Raw genomic sequence first — 15,123 nt, 5'->3', positions numbered from 1 at the left:
TGAAGAGCCAAGTCTTCCAGGTGGAAATCTTTCCTAGTTAGAAACATCAAGCCTAGCCATCACAGAAAAAAACACCACGCTTATCACTAGTAAGGGGAAGTTTTAGATGAGGAACTTGCTGATTTAAGAGCACAAGTCAGGCTAAGAGGAAACCTACAGCCCATACCACACTCGAGACGGTGTATTTCTGCATCTGCTAGGAGGGAGTGATGGCAGCAGCAGTAGCAACATGGAAGTCTGCAACACGAGCCAGCAGTGTGATTGCAAAGATACTCATGGGGAAAGCTAGAAGGAGGCACTGCAAGAGCATCAGGCTCCTAGTGACAGCCTTTTCTTGACATACACATGCCACCATCGCAGGATGTGGCACTGTTCCTCTCACATGAACATCCATGACTACAACATTTATAAAGGTTTTGGTCCTGGCTGTGAGTTGGGACACTTCTCTGAAGAAAGAACAAAAAGCATAAAGCTAGAAACAAAAGACTTTGTTCACTGCCAGTGCATATTTCAAAATTAAAATACATATATATATACACACACACACATCTTGCCTACCTTCCCTTACAGCATGCTAAAAGGAACAGAGTAGCAAAGAGCAACTCCGTTTCCCTGCAGTCAGAACCACGGAGGCCAGACATGGAATCGCGCCAGCTGCACAGCTCTGCTGGGTTCACGGAGACAAGGAGAGAAATAGAGGAACTGGGGAAGTTCAAAATAAGACAGCTTGGAGCAGCTCACCTCAGGGTTCATTATCAGATGCTGCAGAACAGAGCATCTGACAGCAGGTTCTCCTCCTGCTTTCCTTTCGTTGCTCCTCAACAAACATTTGGAAGCTGAAAGTTCAGAATCAGTGCTTAGGGCAACTATACGATAGCAAAGTCTGCCTGACTGTTAAGATAGGACACTGACAGTGCTCAAGACTCACTTAGCTTGTGCTTCTCCTTAGCTGTAAAGAGGTCAGTGCAGCTCTCAGACAGACCTTAGCAGAAGGCAGCATAAGCCTACAAAGACTTTGCTCTCTCCATCATTCCCTGCTCAGAGCGTTTATGAAAAACAGCTTCAAGTTTAGCATAATTTCCATGTCTTAAAAATAGCTGCCCAAAGGCACTTACTACATCTGGCACGTGCAATTCCACTGCCTCTGTAGTCTCAGAGAAACCACTCTAATGAGTTTCTCAACATTACAACTGCTTACATAGACCACATACTTTCATCTCCATGTCTAGTTTCAGAAATCAACTTGTGTAAGCTCTGTTCATTCAGTAAGACTGCTAATGAAGACGGAAGAATTTACACACACAAGCAATGCATAATGTTCAAAGGTTTCTTCGTGAAGGTGGGCAGAGCTAAAGAAAAACTCAGTTTAGATTGTGCCCCCATGTTTTAGTCACACAAGACAGCTGGTTCTACCAATATCTCAGCTTCAGCTGCAAACTTTCATTCAGTGAATCACAGAATGACGGGGGTTGGAAAGGACCTTGGAAGATCACAGAACCATAAACTGGCCTGGGATGGAAGGCAACACAAGGATCACACAGTTCCAACCCCCCTGCCACAGGCAGGGACACCAACCTCCAGGCCTGGATCTACACAAGGTTGCCCAGGGCTGCATCCAACCTGCCCTTAAACACCCCCAGGGATGGGGCATCCACCACCTCTCTGGGCAACCCGTTCCAGCCCCTCACCACTCTCTCTGTAAAAAACTTCCTCCTAATATCCAATTTAAACCCTCCCTCCTTTAGCTTTAATCCCTCTCCCTTGTCCTGCTCCTGTCTGCCCTTTAACAAGTTGATTCCCCTCCTGTTTCTCTGCTCCCTTCAGGGACAGGAAGGTTGCAATGAGGTTCCCCTACAGCCTTCTCTTCTCCAGGCTGAACGAGCCCAGCTCGCTCAGTCTCTCTTCGTAGGGGATGTGGATCATCTAGTCCAACTCCCTGCCAGAGCTGCATCACCTTGATTAGGTCACAAGAACATGTTCAGGCAGGTTTTGAATGTCTCCAGAGAAAGAGACTCCACAACCTTTGTCATCTTAAAAAATTTCATCAGTGACAGGACATGCCCTCTTCTACAAATTAAGAGTTAAATTATAAGTGGTAAATCCTGGAACTTGAAGCATACCCTTAGCCCATGACAGATTATGAAACCTGAAGTCAACTGGCATAATTAAGACACTGGGTCACCCTCCACGAGCACAGGGTGCCCAAAGCCCCATCCAACCTGACCTTGAACCCTGACAGGGATCCAGGAACAACCCCAGCTTTTCTGGGCACCCTGCATCAGGGCCTCCCCATCCTCACAGTAAGGACTTTCTTTCTAATATCTAATCAAAAACTCACTGAACCTGGGCCATCACTGCTGTGATGTGAAATAGAGTTAAGTTATTTGCTTAGTGTTATGAAATGGTTTGCAAAGTAATGTTTACCTGTTCAGGGCACAGCAGCCACATTTATTTACTTATCACCACAACTGCAAGAACCTGCTTTTTTAATGAAGACACAACCTGTGCAGCCTCTAGAGTTGCTCTTGTCTTCGAGATTTAATCCACTAGATGAGATGCACATGTAGCAGTAGCAGAGGAAGCCCTTTAACACCTACAAGTATTATTTAAATCCATTTCAAACAGATTAGATAGTAGCAATATTGCAGCAGTTTCCTGGAGCTAGTCTTTGGGGATCAATGGTTATCAATATCTCAAGTGTGGGACACAGGGGAAAATGGCCAGCTTCTTTTCAGTGGTCTGTGGGGACAGGACACGGGGCAATGGCTGCAAGTTGGAGCACAGGAAGTTCTGCACCAACATGGGGAAGAACTTCTTCCCGGTGAGGGTGAGGGAGCCCTGGGACAGGCTGCCCAGGGGGGTGTGGAGTCTCCTTCTCTGGAGATATTCCAGACCCATCTGGACGCCAACCTGTGCAACCTGTCCTAGGGAGCTGCTTTGGCCGGGGGGTTGGATCCAATGAGCTCTGGAGGCCCCTCCCAAGCCCTTCAATTCTGTGAGTCTGTGATTTTAGTCATCTCCTCCACTCAAATTGTACCAGTATCAGATTTTGTTGTTAAACAATTAAAAAAATATACCTAAAGTGTTTTCAATTTGCACTAACTAGTTGGCTAAATAGCACAAACTCCATCCCATGCATGGCTAAACCCTAGAGAAAACGGGTTGTGACTGGAGAGATAAAAATAGAGGAATCAAAACTTCAAAGGAGCAGGTTTCACCAGCTTTTTAGAGTGCTTCTTCACCTAAACTACTGAAGATGTCCCTGCTCACTGCAGGGGGGTGGGACTAGATGGCCTTCAAAGGTCCCTCCCCAATCCAAAGCTGTCTGTGATTCTACAATTCTTGTGTCCGGGCAGGAATCTGGGAGGATTTCAGGCATTCACACCCTCAGAGGCACAAAAGCAATTACTCAACTGCTCTAAGCATCAACCACCACGAAAAGCTGTTGCAATATACAAGATAATACTTTTTGTATTTAGGAATCCAAGTAACATTTTAAACTTGTAGGATTTTAAGCCTGCCTCTATTTTATTTTTTAAATGATTGCCTACATCTCCCATCTGCACAACACCACTTAATACTGAAAGGTCTATTTTTCAAAGTTTAAAGAAAAGAAAGCATAGAAAAAACTAAGAATACTAAATATAAACCTATTCCCATCAGTGTTGCAAACGTGCCGAGCGCTTGATTATGGAGACATGTCCAGAACATGACCTCAGACGAATTTGGCCCATCCTGAGTGTTATATGAAAGGTGAAACGTGTTACTGTATAACCTATTACTACCAGTTACATAATATTTAGAAAGCCTTTAAGTGACCTCTTCCCAGGAAACCTGACAATATGGCCAAGGGATAAAAGGCTCCAAATTTTACCTTTCCAGTTGGGGTGGTTAATTTTTTTTGTTAGCTAACTTTTTTTTTAAAAAACAAATGGCTGGAAGAACATTCGTCACTTCCATATGGCACGAACAAGTTATTAACAGCACCGTGTTTGCCTGAGGATCTTGTCCCTATCCCAAAACAAGAAGGTTCATGAGAACTTCCTTGAGTAAAGCTAAGCTGTCTGGGTACTTAAATTTTTCCTCCCGCTTAATTAACTTGTAAATCCATGTAATTAAGCATCTGAGCACACTGGCACTATTTTAATCCAACACTCAAAAATTTTTCTACTGTTCACATACTCTGGCATTTGTAATTAGTCTTTTTTAATCAACATAACTTGAGCCAAGCACATGGTTTTCATTAAGGCCTATTCACAAGCTCTGTAACTTTTAGCTATTCACTTCTTCCCCAAGAAGTGGTTTTCATGGCATCAGCCACAGAAGTTCTCATTTTGCAGTTTTTCAAGAGTTAAGGGTTGAGCTAGAACCTGCTCTCTCCATCACCTTTCACACTGTGCAACCAATGACAGTGGCTGTAACAGGCATGGCAGCATGATACCATCAGAACAACAGGGATGGAAATACCACCATCACCAGGACTTGCTTCCTTTGAGAAATTTAAACAAAGCCAGTACAAAGTGTTCTTCAGTCACACATCTCATGAAAACATTAGCAAACCATATGTGAAGCTTGTAAGTTTTTACTACATCACTCCTGGAAGAGGTGGCAAAGCAGACTGCTTGGTAGGAAGGAAAGGACACCTAACAAAAAGAGACTAGAGATTATTTTAAAATAAACACTATCCCCAGTCTCTTGGGCTGGATATCAAAGGTAAGCAGCAGTAGACAAAGCATACCCATAAAAAACATACACAACAGAGTTAATGAGAGCGCGAATAGAGAGGCTGCAGGACTACATGGAGGACTCTGCCTCAGTTCCCAAAGAACTTTCCTAGCCAGAAAGGAAAGAGCCAAAAGTAGCACATAGGTATGGTCAGAAACCTTCTAACTTAGCCTGGAACTAGAAAACACAATATAAAAGCCTTCCCACTGACATACAGGCAGCAGCAGGCCTGATGCTGGGGCCTGGGAGGAAAAACATTGTTTTAAAGACAAAACAAAAAGAAAGGAGGACGTTTTAGCACAGAGACAGGGCTAAACAGGAGCTGCACCCAACAGCATGTATGGAAGCTGTAAGAGACAGTGTCTGGACTCTCACTTTCCTGCAACAGAGCATATTAATGTTTAGAAACATCTGAAGGGTGGGACACAAGGGGAAATGGCCAGCATTTTCTCAGTGGGCTGTGGAGACAGGACAAGGGGCGATGGCCTCAAGTTGGAGCACAATATGCAGAAGAACTTCTTCCCAGTGAGGGTGAGGGAGCCCTGGGACAGGCTGCCCAGGGGGGTGTGGAGTCTTCTTTCCTGGAGATATTCCAGCCCCATGTGGGCACCAACCTGTGCAACCTGTCCTAGTGACCCTGCTTTGGCAGGGGGGTTGGACCTGATGAGCTCTGGAGGTCCCTTCCAACCCTTACGGTTCTGTGATTCTGTGAATGCACATGCCTCCAGCAATCAGGTTTCAACACAACACTGGGGAGCACCCAGCAAGGTTCTATCAAAGCAGATATCTTCATTTCTTGTCAGTTTTAGGACAGTCAGATACTTCCAGAAGCAGGACCACAGTTCATACTAGACAGAGTTTGACAGGGCTTCAGTCAGTCAAGGTCATGACCAGGTAGAGTAGTAGTGTTTTCTCTGGAGCCTTCTTCATACCACTATGAAACAGGGCAATCAGGATGACTGACACACATCTGCCTTTTTATTTATCAAATCCCAAGTGTTAGTTAGTGTAAGAGTTTTCTGATGGGCTGTGCCGGAACATAACTGGAACCTTGTAACACACACTATCATCCTTTTCTAATACAAGTACAGAAGACAGACGTTTAGAAAGCAGCCTTTAGTTTAAATATACTTTACAGAATCAAGAAACAGCACATTTAAACTTTAAGAGAGCTTATAAAGAGTTCTGAATACGCAACCTAAACTTTTTCTACCACTTTCTTCATTATAGAATAAAGCTGATGTTTCATGCAGACAACAGCGACACCTACTGTTAATAGAGTAAATTGATGATAGAGTAAATTGCAACTGATGAAAACCCAAACATACCTTCCCAGAGAGTTTAATGTGCTTTCACATCATCTCCCTGTCACGGTTTTCCTTTGTAGCACATCTACTACTAGTACTGCAGAACTGAAGCTACCAACCTGTCATAAAATGCCTTTTAAATACAAATTCCTCAAAACCAACTTACTGATGGTGTCTAAACCCTCTGTTATACTTGCTACAGCAAACATGATTGTATTAGTTAAAATGGATCTGAAAAAGGCCACCTTCTTGACCTTCACACTAGCATTTCATGGTTTACACTACCAGAGAGAGCAAAGTAACCACCTAAAAATGCAGTTACCATACCATTCTGCTACCATAAGTGTTGGAGTAACGGAGTCCTGACAAAGCAGTATCTCTTTTCTGTATTTCAAGGGAAAATTATGCAAAAGGTAAATTAAATTCAGTGTTTCAACATTAAAAACCCACCAAAATCCCATATGCACACATTGGTGTGTAACTGGTTTTTTCCAGCATCAATTGTACCAAGTTAAGTTTTGGGAAGTTGCCTTGTGTCCCACTGTTCTAATTTATTTAAATAAATTTTACATTTGCTGAGGAGAACAGTGTAGGAGCTTTCCACAGAACCTCCTCAACAGGTTGTCTCTGCAGAGAGACGTGGACAGGCTGGAGCAATGGGCAGAAGCCAACTGTATGGGGTTCAACAAGGCCGAGTGCTGGGTCCTGCACTTTGGTCACAACAACCCCAAGCAGCGCTACAGGCCTGGAGCAGAGCAGCTGGAGAGCTGCTTGGGGGAGAAGAACCTGGGGGTGTCAGTTGGCAGCCAGTTGAACATGAGCTGGCAGTGTGCCCAGGTGGCCAAGGCCAACAGCATCCTGGCCTGTGTCAGGAATGGTGTGACCAGCAGCAGTAGGGAAGTGATTGTTCCGTTGTACTCAGCTCTGGTGAGGCCGCACCTCGAGTGCTGCATCCAGTTCTGGGCCCCTCACTACAGGAAGGCTGCTGAGATGCTGGAGCGTGTCCAGAGGAGGGCGACAAAGTTCATGAAGGGTCTGGAGCACAAGTCCTGTGAGGAGCAGCTGAGGGAGTTGGGGCTTTAGTCTGGAGAAAAGGAGGCTGAGAGGAGGCCTTATCACTCCCTGCAACTACCTGCAAAGTGGTTGCGGAGATGTTGGGGTTGGTCTCTCCTCTCAGGTGAGAAGTAACAGGACAAGAGGAGATGGTTTCAAACTGCACCAGGGGAGATTCGGGTCGGATATCAGGAAGAATTTCTGTACTAAAAGGGTTGTCAGGCATTGCAACAGGCTGCCCAGGGAGGTGATGGAGTCACCACCCCTGGAAGGGTGCAGATGTTGTGCTTAAGGATGTGATCTAGAGGTGGACCAGGCAGGGTTAGGCTGTGATTGACCTCAAATGATCTAAAGGGTCTCTTCCAACCCAGGTGATTCTATGAACAGACAAGCTCCATTATTTAAACATTCACAAAGTTCATTTTATATTTGGAAAGGCTCTGTCCACACACAATTGGAAAGGCTCTGTCCACACACAAAAGTCATAACAGCTACACAGAATATTCTCAAAAACCTTACCTAAGCAAAGAGAAGACATCATAAGAGTTACGAACACAGTTCTGATCCACCTGGAGAAGACTATTCTTCAGGGTACCTGAGTGATCCTTAAGGCAAAGAAGGAACATAAATTAAGAAACAGAATGTTTTCCACCTTGACTAAAAACATGCAATTTTGGCAGAACAACTGATCTTGTACTTAATTTGTTTTAAATCTGTCTTCATGCAGTTTTATGTACTGAAGGTAGAAACAATTTAAGGCAGCAAATAATACCGAGTTTGGCCTAAAACTGCACTTACCTGTATGTTAATGACCTATTGCTGCCAATGTTCTACACATGGCGTGAGTTTTCTTGAACTTTGTAATCCATTACTGCACAGACTTTGTGTGCAGAACTACCAAAGGAAGCAGTTTACAGTACTGCCATTCTTCAGCTTCAGATCTAAGAGCCTGCTCAGCAATGTGCCAGAGATGTGGAAGACGATGAGATAAAGCTCTATTCTTTATCCATGCTGTAACATGGCTACAACCATCAAAGCAATCTTAGTTTTGAATGATGTGGACAAGTAACGTCATTCTTCACAGACCAAAGCTTACATTCAGCACAACAGGCACTGAAACAGTTGCAGATGAGCAGCAGCTCCTCATGCTGCAAAGGTCAGGTACCAAGCTTCTTTGTATCAGGTACAGCCCCACCAATTCCCAGAAAGGCAACAAACTCAGAAGTGCTTCTTCCATGACAAAACAAACTCTAAGCAGGTCAAACCACCTGGCAGAACTGTCAGAAGTTTCATGGTTTATAGGGAAAAAAGGATTTATTCTAGTGTGTGAAGCAGCCCCAGCTGGTACACATGATCAGCGAGTTTTCCAACAAGGATACAGATGTGCTCCAAGCAACACAAACCCCACCTACACATCCCTTCCTGCCTCAACAGGTTCTTTCCATATAGATGATGTTGAAATGCAGAGTTACGTGCCAACATCTGCTGACACTGTGTCAGCCACAGGCCACGCAGGAGATGTTCCTTCCCACCAAAAATAAGGTTCTGCCTAAACAATCATGAGATCTATACGTTATATTGCAATAGAGGCACCACATCAAAGCCTGTCTCAGCCCCTTATTTGCATTCTCAACATGCTGGATTCTAGAAGCTGAAATCCATACAAATATCCCCTGAAAAAATACTAAAATAAAGACATCTCAAGGCCTGAATGAACCAGGATGGTGGAAATCTGAGAAAACTGCACAACTACCAGCATGAGGTTTAACAAGGCCAAGTGTAGAGTGCTACACATGGGGCATAACAACCCCGAGCAGTGCTACAGGCTGGGGGAGACTGGCTGGAGAGCTGTCAGGCAGAGAAGGGCCTGGGGGTGTTGGGTGACTGACCATGAGCCAGCAGTGTGCCCGGGTGGCCAGCAAAGCCAAAGGCATCCTGGCTTGTGTCAGAAATAGTGTGGCCAGTAGGTCTGGGGAGGGGATTGTGCCCCTGTACTGGGCACTGGTGAGGCTGCACCTCGAGTCCTGAGTCCAGTTCTGGGCTCCTCACCATAAGAAGGACATGAAGGTCCTGCAGCAAGTACAGAGAAGGGCAACCAGGCTGGGGAAGGGGCTGGTAGATGAGGTACTTAGGGATATGGTTTAACATAGGAAAGGACTTGATGACCTGAAAGGTCTTTTCCAACCTTGTGATTCTCTGATCACCATTTCACACCATGGAGCTGATCCTGTTTCAAGAAACACTTCCTTCAGGAAGCAAAGCACAACGTTCCTCACAGAACAAGTGCGGTAGCCTGGAATAACTAGTTTCAGGAGGAAAAAAATTTGGAGCAGCAAGATATTTTAGCATCTTGTTTTCTCCTGTAATGCAGGGTGTTGAAAGGAGATTCCCCAAAGAGTCAGGCACCAACTGGCTGATACAAACTGTTCTACCCTGAGGAAACTCGCAGGATGTGCAATAGAAGGGTTTCAGATTTGGTTATTAAAGGAAATCATCCTTTGAAAGGGGAGTTTGCCCACTTCCCTGCCACAGCATTTCATCCAGGCAGGCACACATATTTGTAAATACACAAAAAGGCTTTGCTTATGTGAAAAGGCCTGGAGCTAGCTGATTTTTAAAAGATAAATGAAATATAATGCACATTTCATGGAAAAAGTCTACCTGCATTGATGGACACTAAATACCTGAGAGAGAGAGGGATGCAGCTTTTCAAAGGTAAGGGTTTTTCCTGCTTGACAGTTGAAAAAGTAGCTACAATCCAGTATCCTTCAAACATACCTCTATCAAAAGAAGTTGCATCCCCAGCAGCGGGACCAGCAGGGCTGGGAAAGGAGGATTGTGCCCCTCTGCTCTGGGACAGAGAACCCCCCAGCAGTGCTGCCTCCAGCTCGGGGGTCCCCAGGACAAGGAGGACACAGATGTGGGAGTGAATCCAGAGGATCCCACGGAGATGATGTGAGGGCTGGAGCCCCTCTGCTCTGGAAACAGGCTGGGAGAGCTGGGCTGGATCAGCCTGGAGGAGAGAAGGCTGCCTCTGGGAAGAGCTCTGAGCCCCTTCCTGTCCCTCAAGGGGCTCCAGGAGAGCTGGAGAGGGGCTGGTGCCAAGGGCAGGGAGGGCTAGGCCCAGGGGAATGGCCTTGAGGTGCAGGAGGGCAGCTGGAGAGGAGCTGGGAGGCAGAAATCCTTCCTGGGGAGGGGAGAGGCCCTGGCACAGGGTGCCCAGAGAAGCTGGGGCTGCACCTGGCTCCATGGCAGGGTTCAAGGCCAGGTTGGATAGAGCTTTGGGCAACCTGGTCTGGTGGGGGGAGGGTGTGTGTGTGTGGGGCTATCCCTGTCCATGGCAGGGGGTGAGAAACAGATGGGCTTTGAGGTCTCTTCCCACCCAAACCAGTCTATGATCCTATATAACTTACGTAACTCCTGACCACAGCCAAGTGTTTTGAGTTATGGTGAGCTGTGGTGAGACTAGTTCTGGTTTCATTTCTTTAAGGAAACAGCAGAACACTAGTCATTAACTAAAACCTGTACTTGCTTCCCTAAATACACTTTCTGAAAAGGTACCACTGCAAGAGCAAAGACAAGACTTATCAACTAGTTTGAGCACACAGAAAATGGCTGAAAGAAAATCTGAAAGCCAGGAAGGCTCTGAGGAAAAAAGAGAAGGGAAAAACTGGTTTTAGGAAACCCAGCAGAGCACCCATACCTGATTTTGTTGAAGCTGGATAAAAACTGGTTTTAACACACAAGCACACAGACTCAGGCAAATCCAGATTCAGAAAATCAGGAAAGGACTAGGAATACTTTTAGTGCATGTTAACAGCTTCAAAATGTCTGAAGCTCACATCTGTCTTATTCAAACATCAGTCAGGTTCAAGCAAATCCAAGCAGAGTTTCAGTATATGATTACTAGACAAGATAAAACTAAGGGAGGAGCAAGTGCTTTAGTGGTCCCATGCCAGGAAGAAAATGGGAAAACAAACTGGACATGGTTGTGACAAAAGCAGCAGAATCCTCCTGGAATCTTCCACCAAAATTACTGCATCATTTACCTCAAAATAATAATTGAAAAGATGGATCAAAATCAGAAGTTGAAGGTACAATAACCAAGTCAAGAACAAAGAGGGTGTATCAGCAGCACACACTTGTGTTAACGCTGAGAAGCTGTAAGTGCTGGTGGAGAAGTTACATGAGCACACTCAGACACCTACAGCAAAGCAATAAACACCTTCAGGGCTCAGAAGAGACACTCACAAGGGATTTTGAAACCTTATTTCCCAACTTTTTTCTTGCCATTGATGCTAAGCATCCATTGCAGCAAGAAACCTGCAGCTTATGAATAACAGTATCATAATTCTGTGATTCTGTGAAGACTGGACTTGCTGGTTGTGGCTAGTGCAGAAGCTGTAGCTATCATCAAGTCATTTTCTCTCCAGCCAGGGACCCCCTGTACAACCTATCTATAGCACAGTACTGCCACCAACAACTTGGGATTAAAAAAAAACCAGTCAGCTGGGCTAATTACAATAGGGAAGTTTAAAGTTTTTCATCATTGATGAAGTAATCTGCATCACTCCATCATTAATTTGGCTGCAGTCACAATATTGGCTGGACCTGCACATGCACTGCAGTGAGGCCTTTGCTAAAAAACAACAATAAAAATACAAAACGTGGGGGGAAACAGTCACAACAGAAAATAAACAGCTTTTCATTTAAAAGCTACGAATTTTGGTTTTAAGAGTTATATCCAAAGCTTATTCTGCTTTTCTATTTGCCATGAAAATGAGTCTTAACAGGCACATGATTTTCAAAATGCTCTATGTTTGAATTAATTATCTGCCTCAAAGAACAAAGTCAAGGGTTATTTTCAGTAACCATGTGGTTGTGGGTTCTATACTTAAAATACTATTATTTAAATCTTCCCCAAACAGCTCAGATGTCCATACAGATGCAAGAGAACAGGTCTCATCTATCACGAAGAGAGGCATTTCTTCTCCAAGCAAAGTATTTGAATGTTCTGAGCATCCAGTTGTGAACATTTCAGCTCAGAAGCTGAATTGCAGCTTGCCAGCTGCACTAACCCACCACGCCAAACAGAAGACACCCTTACCTTCTGTTCAAACGAAGCTCCGTAATAACCATCATTGAGACCAAAAATTATCTCATTTGGGTTTCTTGCATGTATCTGAAAGATCAGAAAACAAATCACCTTACAGTCAGCTTGCTATTTCACATGCCATAAATTGCACTGTCTGATAGTCAAACACAGTTCTCCCTGCAAAGTACCTGCAGTTCTAGACAAAGATGAAGCCTAAGAGAAATTTAATCACAGAAAACTCATTTACTTCACAGCTTCAGCAAGTCACCGAGTATGCTCAGCCATGAATTCAGAAGCTAGTTCATTTTCATTGCCAGAGCATCTATTGTTGAATTTCCAGCTGACAAAATAATTAAGAGACCAGGAAATTAAAGAGGGAAGTCTCAAGAGTGATTACCTTTCACATCACATTACCCAAAATGATAGTCAATATTAGGTTTTTGTGGTCACAGTAGACATAAAATCAGTGTTCAACATTATAGCTAATATCCTGCTATGAATGTAAAGAACATTATTTCAATTAAAATCACAAGCTAGTGAACATTCTTTGGACAGTTGTTATTTCTGTCCAGTGAAAAGAAACGGAAAGTTACACTCAGAATATTGGGTCTGGGAGTGATGGAGTTAATTTTCTCTGAGCAGTCTGTACTGTTGTGTTCTAGGTCTGACACTGAAACATCAGCATTTTAGCTGTTGCTGAACATGCTCATACAGCATCAAGGACCCCTCTGCTTCTCACTTTGGGCCTACAGCAAGTTGGGCTGAAGAGTGGGCAAAAGCTTGGAAGGGGACACAGCTGGGACAGCTGAGCTGAACCGACCCAAGGGATATTTCATTCTGTACCATGTAACATCACCCTTAGCAATACAAAACTGGGCAGTCTTTACCAAGGAGTTGTTGCTCAGGGACTGGCCGGGTGGGCATTAGTCTCTCAGTGGGAGGTGGTGATTACCTTTGCATCACCAGTGTGTGGCTTTACACCACCACCTTTTTAATTATTTTTATTTTCTCCCACTTATTAAATTGCCTTCTCAACCAAAGACTGACTCATTTCTGCTCCTCTATCTCTTTCCCTGCCTGTGAGTGCAGGGATGGTTGACCAAGACCAACACACCATGTGAAGCATAGAATCCCAGGATCTCCTGAGCTGGAAGGGACCCGTAAGGACCATCAAGTCCAACCCCTGGCTCCACACAGGCCCAGCCAAGTCAGAGCAGGGCACTGAGCGCATCAGCCAGATGCTTCTTGCCCTCAGCCCAGCTCGGGGCTGTGACCCCTTCCCTGTGGAGCCTGTGTCAGCACCCGACCCCCTTCTCAGGACAGAACCTCTTCCTGACACCCAGCCTAAACCTCCCCTGCTGCAGCTTCATGCTGTTCCCTTGGGTTCCAGCCCTGGTCTCCAAAGAGAGGAGAGAGATCACCGCCTGCTCCTTCACTCACCTCATCAGGAAGCCACAGACCCCACAAGGTCTCCCCTCAGCCCCCTCTTCTCCAGGCTGAACAACCTCAGGGACTTCAGCCTCTCCGCATAATAATTCCCCTCCAGACCCTTTGCCATCCTCGTTACTTTTCTCTGGACACTTTTCAATAGTTTCTTGTCCCTCTTGTCCTGTGACACCCAAACCTGCCCCCAGGACTTGAGGTGAGGCCGCCCAAGCACAGTGCAGAGCTGGACAATCCCCTCCCAGGACTGGATGGCCATGCCATGTTTAAGCAAAAGCTATAAAGTTCTCTTCCCAGGCTTTGAAAAATCCCAATTAAAACCCAACATTCTAAAGTTAAAATAGATCAAAGTTTGTTTCTCAATAGATTCTATCAATTCATTACTGTGAGGATGGGGAGGCCCTGGCACTGGTTGCTTCAAGAAGCTGTGGCTGCCCCTGTAAAATGTGCCCTCCAAATGCATCGATCTCCTTCTTAGCTTTCTACATCTGCTCATGAGGTTTTGTTTCTGTAAGGAAGAAGTTGAGAAAAAACTGTTCTCACATTACCTGCTGGCCCAAGTACTTTAACCCATCTAGATTGACCTTCCATTCAATCAAAAGCTGAAAGTGCTCCTTCTTGCCACCCCAGATCCTCACAACGAAACACGAGACAGAGGTATCAAGGCGATCGGGCATTATTCCAAAGTCCAGACTCCTCCATGTTGGATTCTGTAGGTATTCAAAAAGAGGGATAAACAATTCAAGCAAGCTAGACGTAGCTCTAAAATTGACAGTTCAGAAAGCAACAAGGTCCATGTCAAAGATTAAAAAAAAAAAAAACCACTTGAAAATAATGAGTAACAGCCATCCCGAGGTTTGCACAGAGTTAAAGCCAACGGGCTCTGCTTAGTCTTACTCTGCATCTTACATATTCACAGAATCATAGGGGTTGGGAGGGACCTCCAGAGATCATCAGGTCCAACCCCCCTGCCAAAGCAGGGTCCCTAGGACAGGTCGCACAGGTCGGCATCCAGATGGATCTGGAGTATCTCCAGAGAAGGAGACTCCACAACTCCCTGGGCAGCCTGTCCCAGGGCTCTGTCACCCTTCTATCTACAGAAGAGAGAATTCCTGGGTTAAAAGCTACTGTTGTAAAGTCCTTCAGAAACTCAGAGTAGGCTCTGCTTCCTTCCATTACAAGATGTTGAAGAATTCACTAATCAGGAACTTTAAAAGTGGAAGTAACATTTCTTTCCAAGTTGTAATTCAGCTGCTGAGAACTAAATTATAGCTTGTATTGAAAAAAATTGAATTTAAAATGCTGATCTATTCCCTGATAATTAAGTTTGCATAATTTACTGGCAGGTTTGTTCACATTCTTCTCCTCCTTGACTGAAGCTGGTTGTAACTAAGAGCTCCTCTTAACTCTGGATCAGACTTGCACCTCGGCTTTACAGAAGCAGCAGGGATTAAGCTAAACTGCAAACACCTGTTCCACTAGAACTCAACATTTGTGGAC

General features: G+C 44.9%; 1 protein-coding gene across 2 annotated transcripts in view; it reads right to left on the bottom strand.

Annotated features, from left to right (window-relative positions):
* The window catches only part of UVRAG (UV radiation resistance associated), a gene marked incomplete at its 5' end in the record, with an annotated part of 111,822 nt that overhangs the window by 71,620 nt on the left and 25,079 nt on the right, over positions 1–15,123 (bottom strand). The window contains 3 exons of one of the 2 annotated variants that reach the window (XM_084269867.1): positions 7,605–7,690; positions 12,193–12,267; positions 14,172–14,333. In XM_084269867.1, coding sequence (XP_084125993.1) covers positions 7,605–7,690; positions 12,193–12,267; positions 14,172–14,333 — 323 coding nt within the window. The remainder of the gene's footprint in view (positions 1–7,604; positions 7,691–12,192; positions 12,268–14,171; positions 14,334–15,123) is intronic. The other variant, XM_084269868.1, reaches the window with a different exon arrangement.

The sequence above is a fragment of the Gallinula chloropus genome (genome assembly GCF_964237585.1).
Source record: "Gallinula chloropus genome assembly, chromosome: 1".
Lineage (NCBI taxonomy): Eukaryota > Metazoa > Chordata > Aves > Gruiformes > Rallidae > Gallinula > Gallinula chloropus.
The sequence above is the reverse complement of the archived record's forward strand: the minus strand, read 5'-3'. Positions and strand labels throughout refer to the sequence as shown.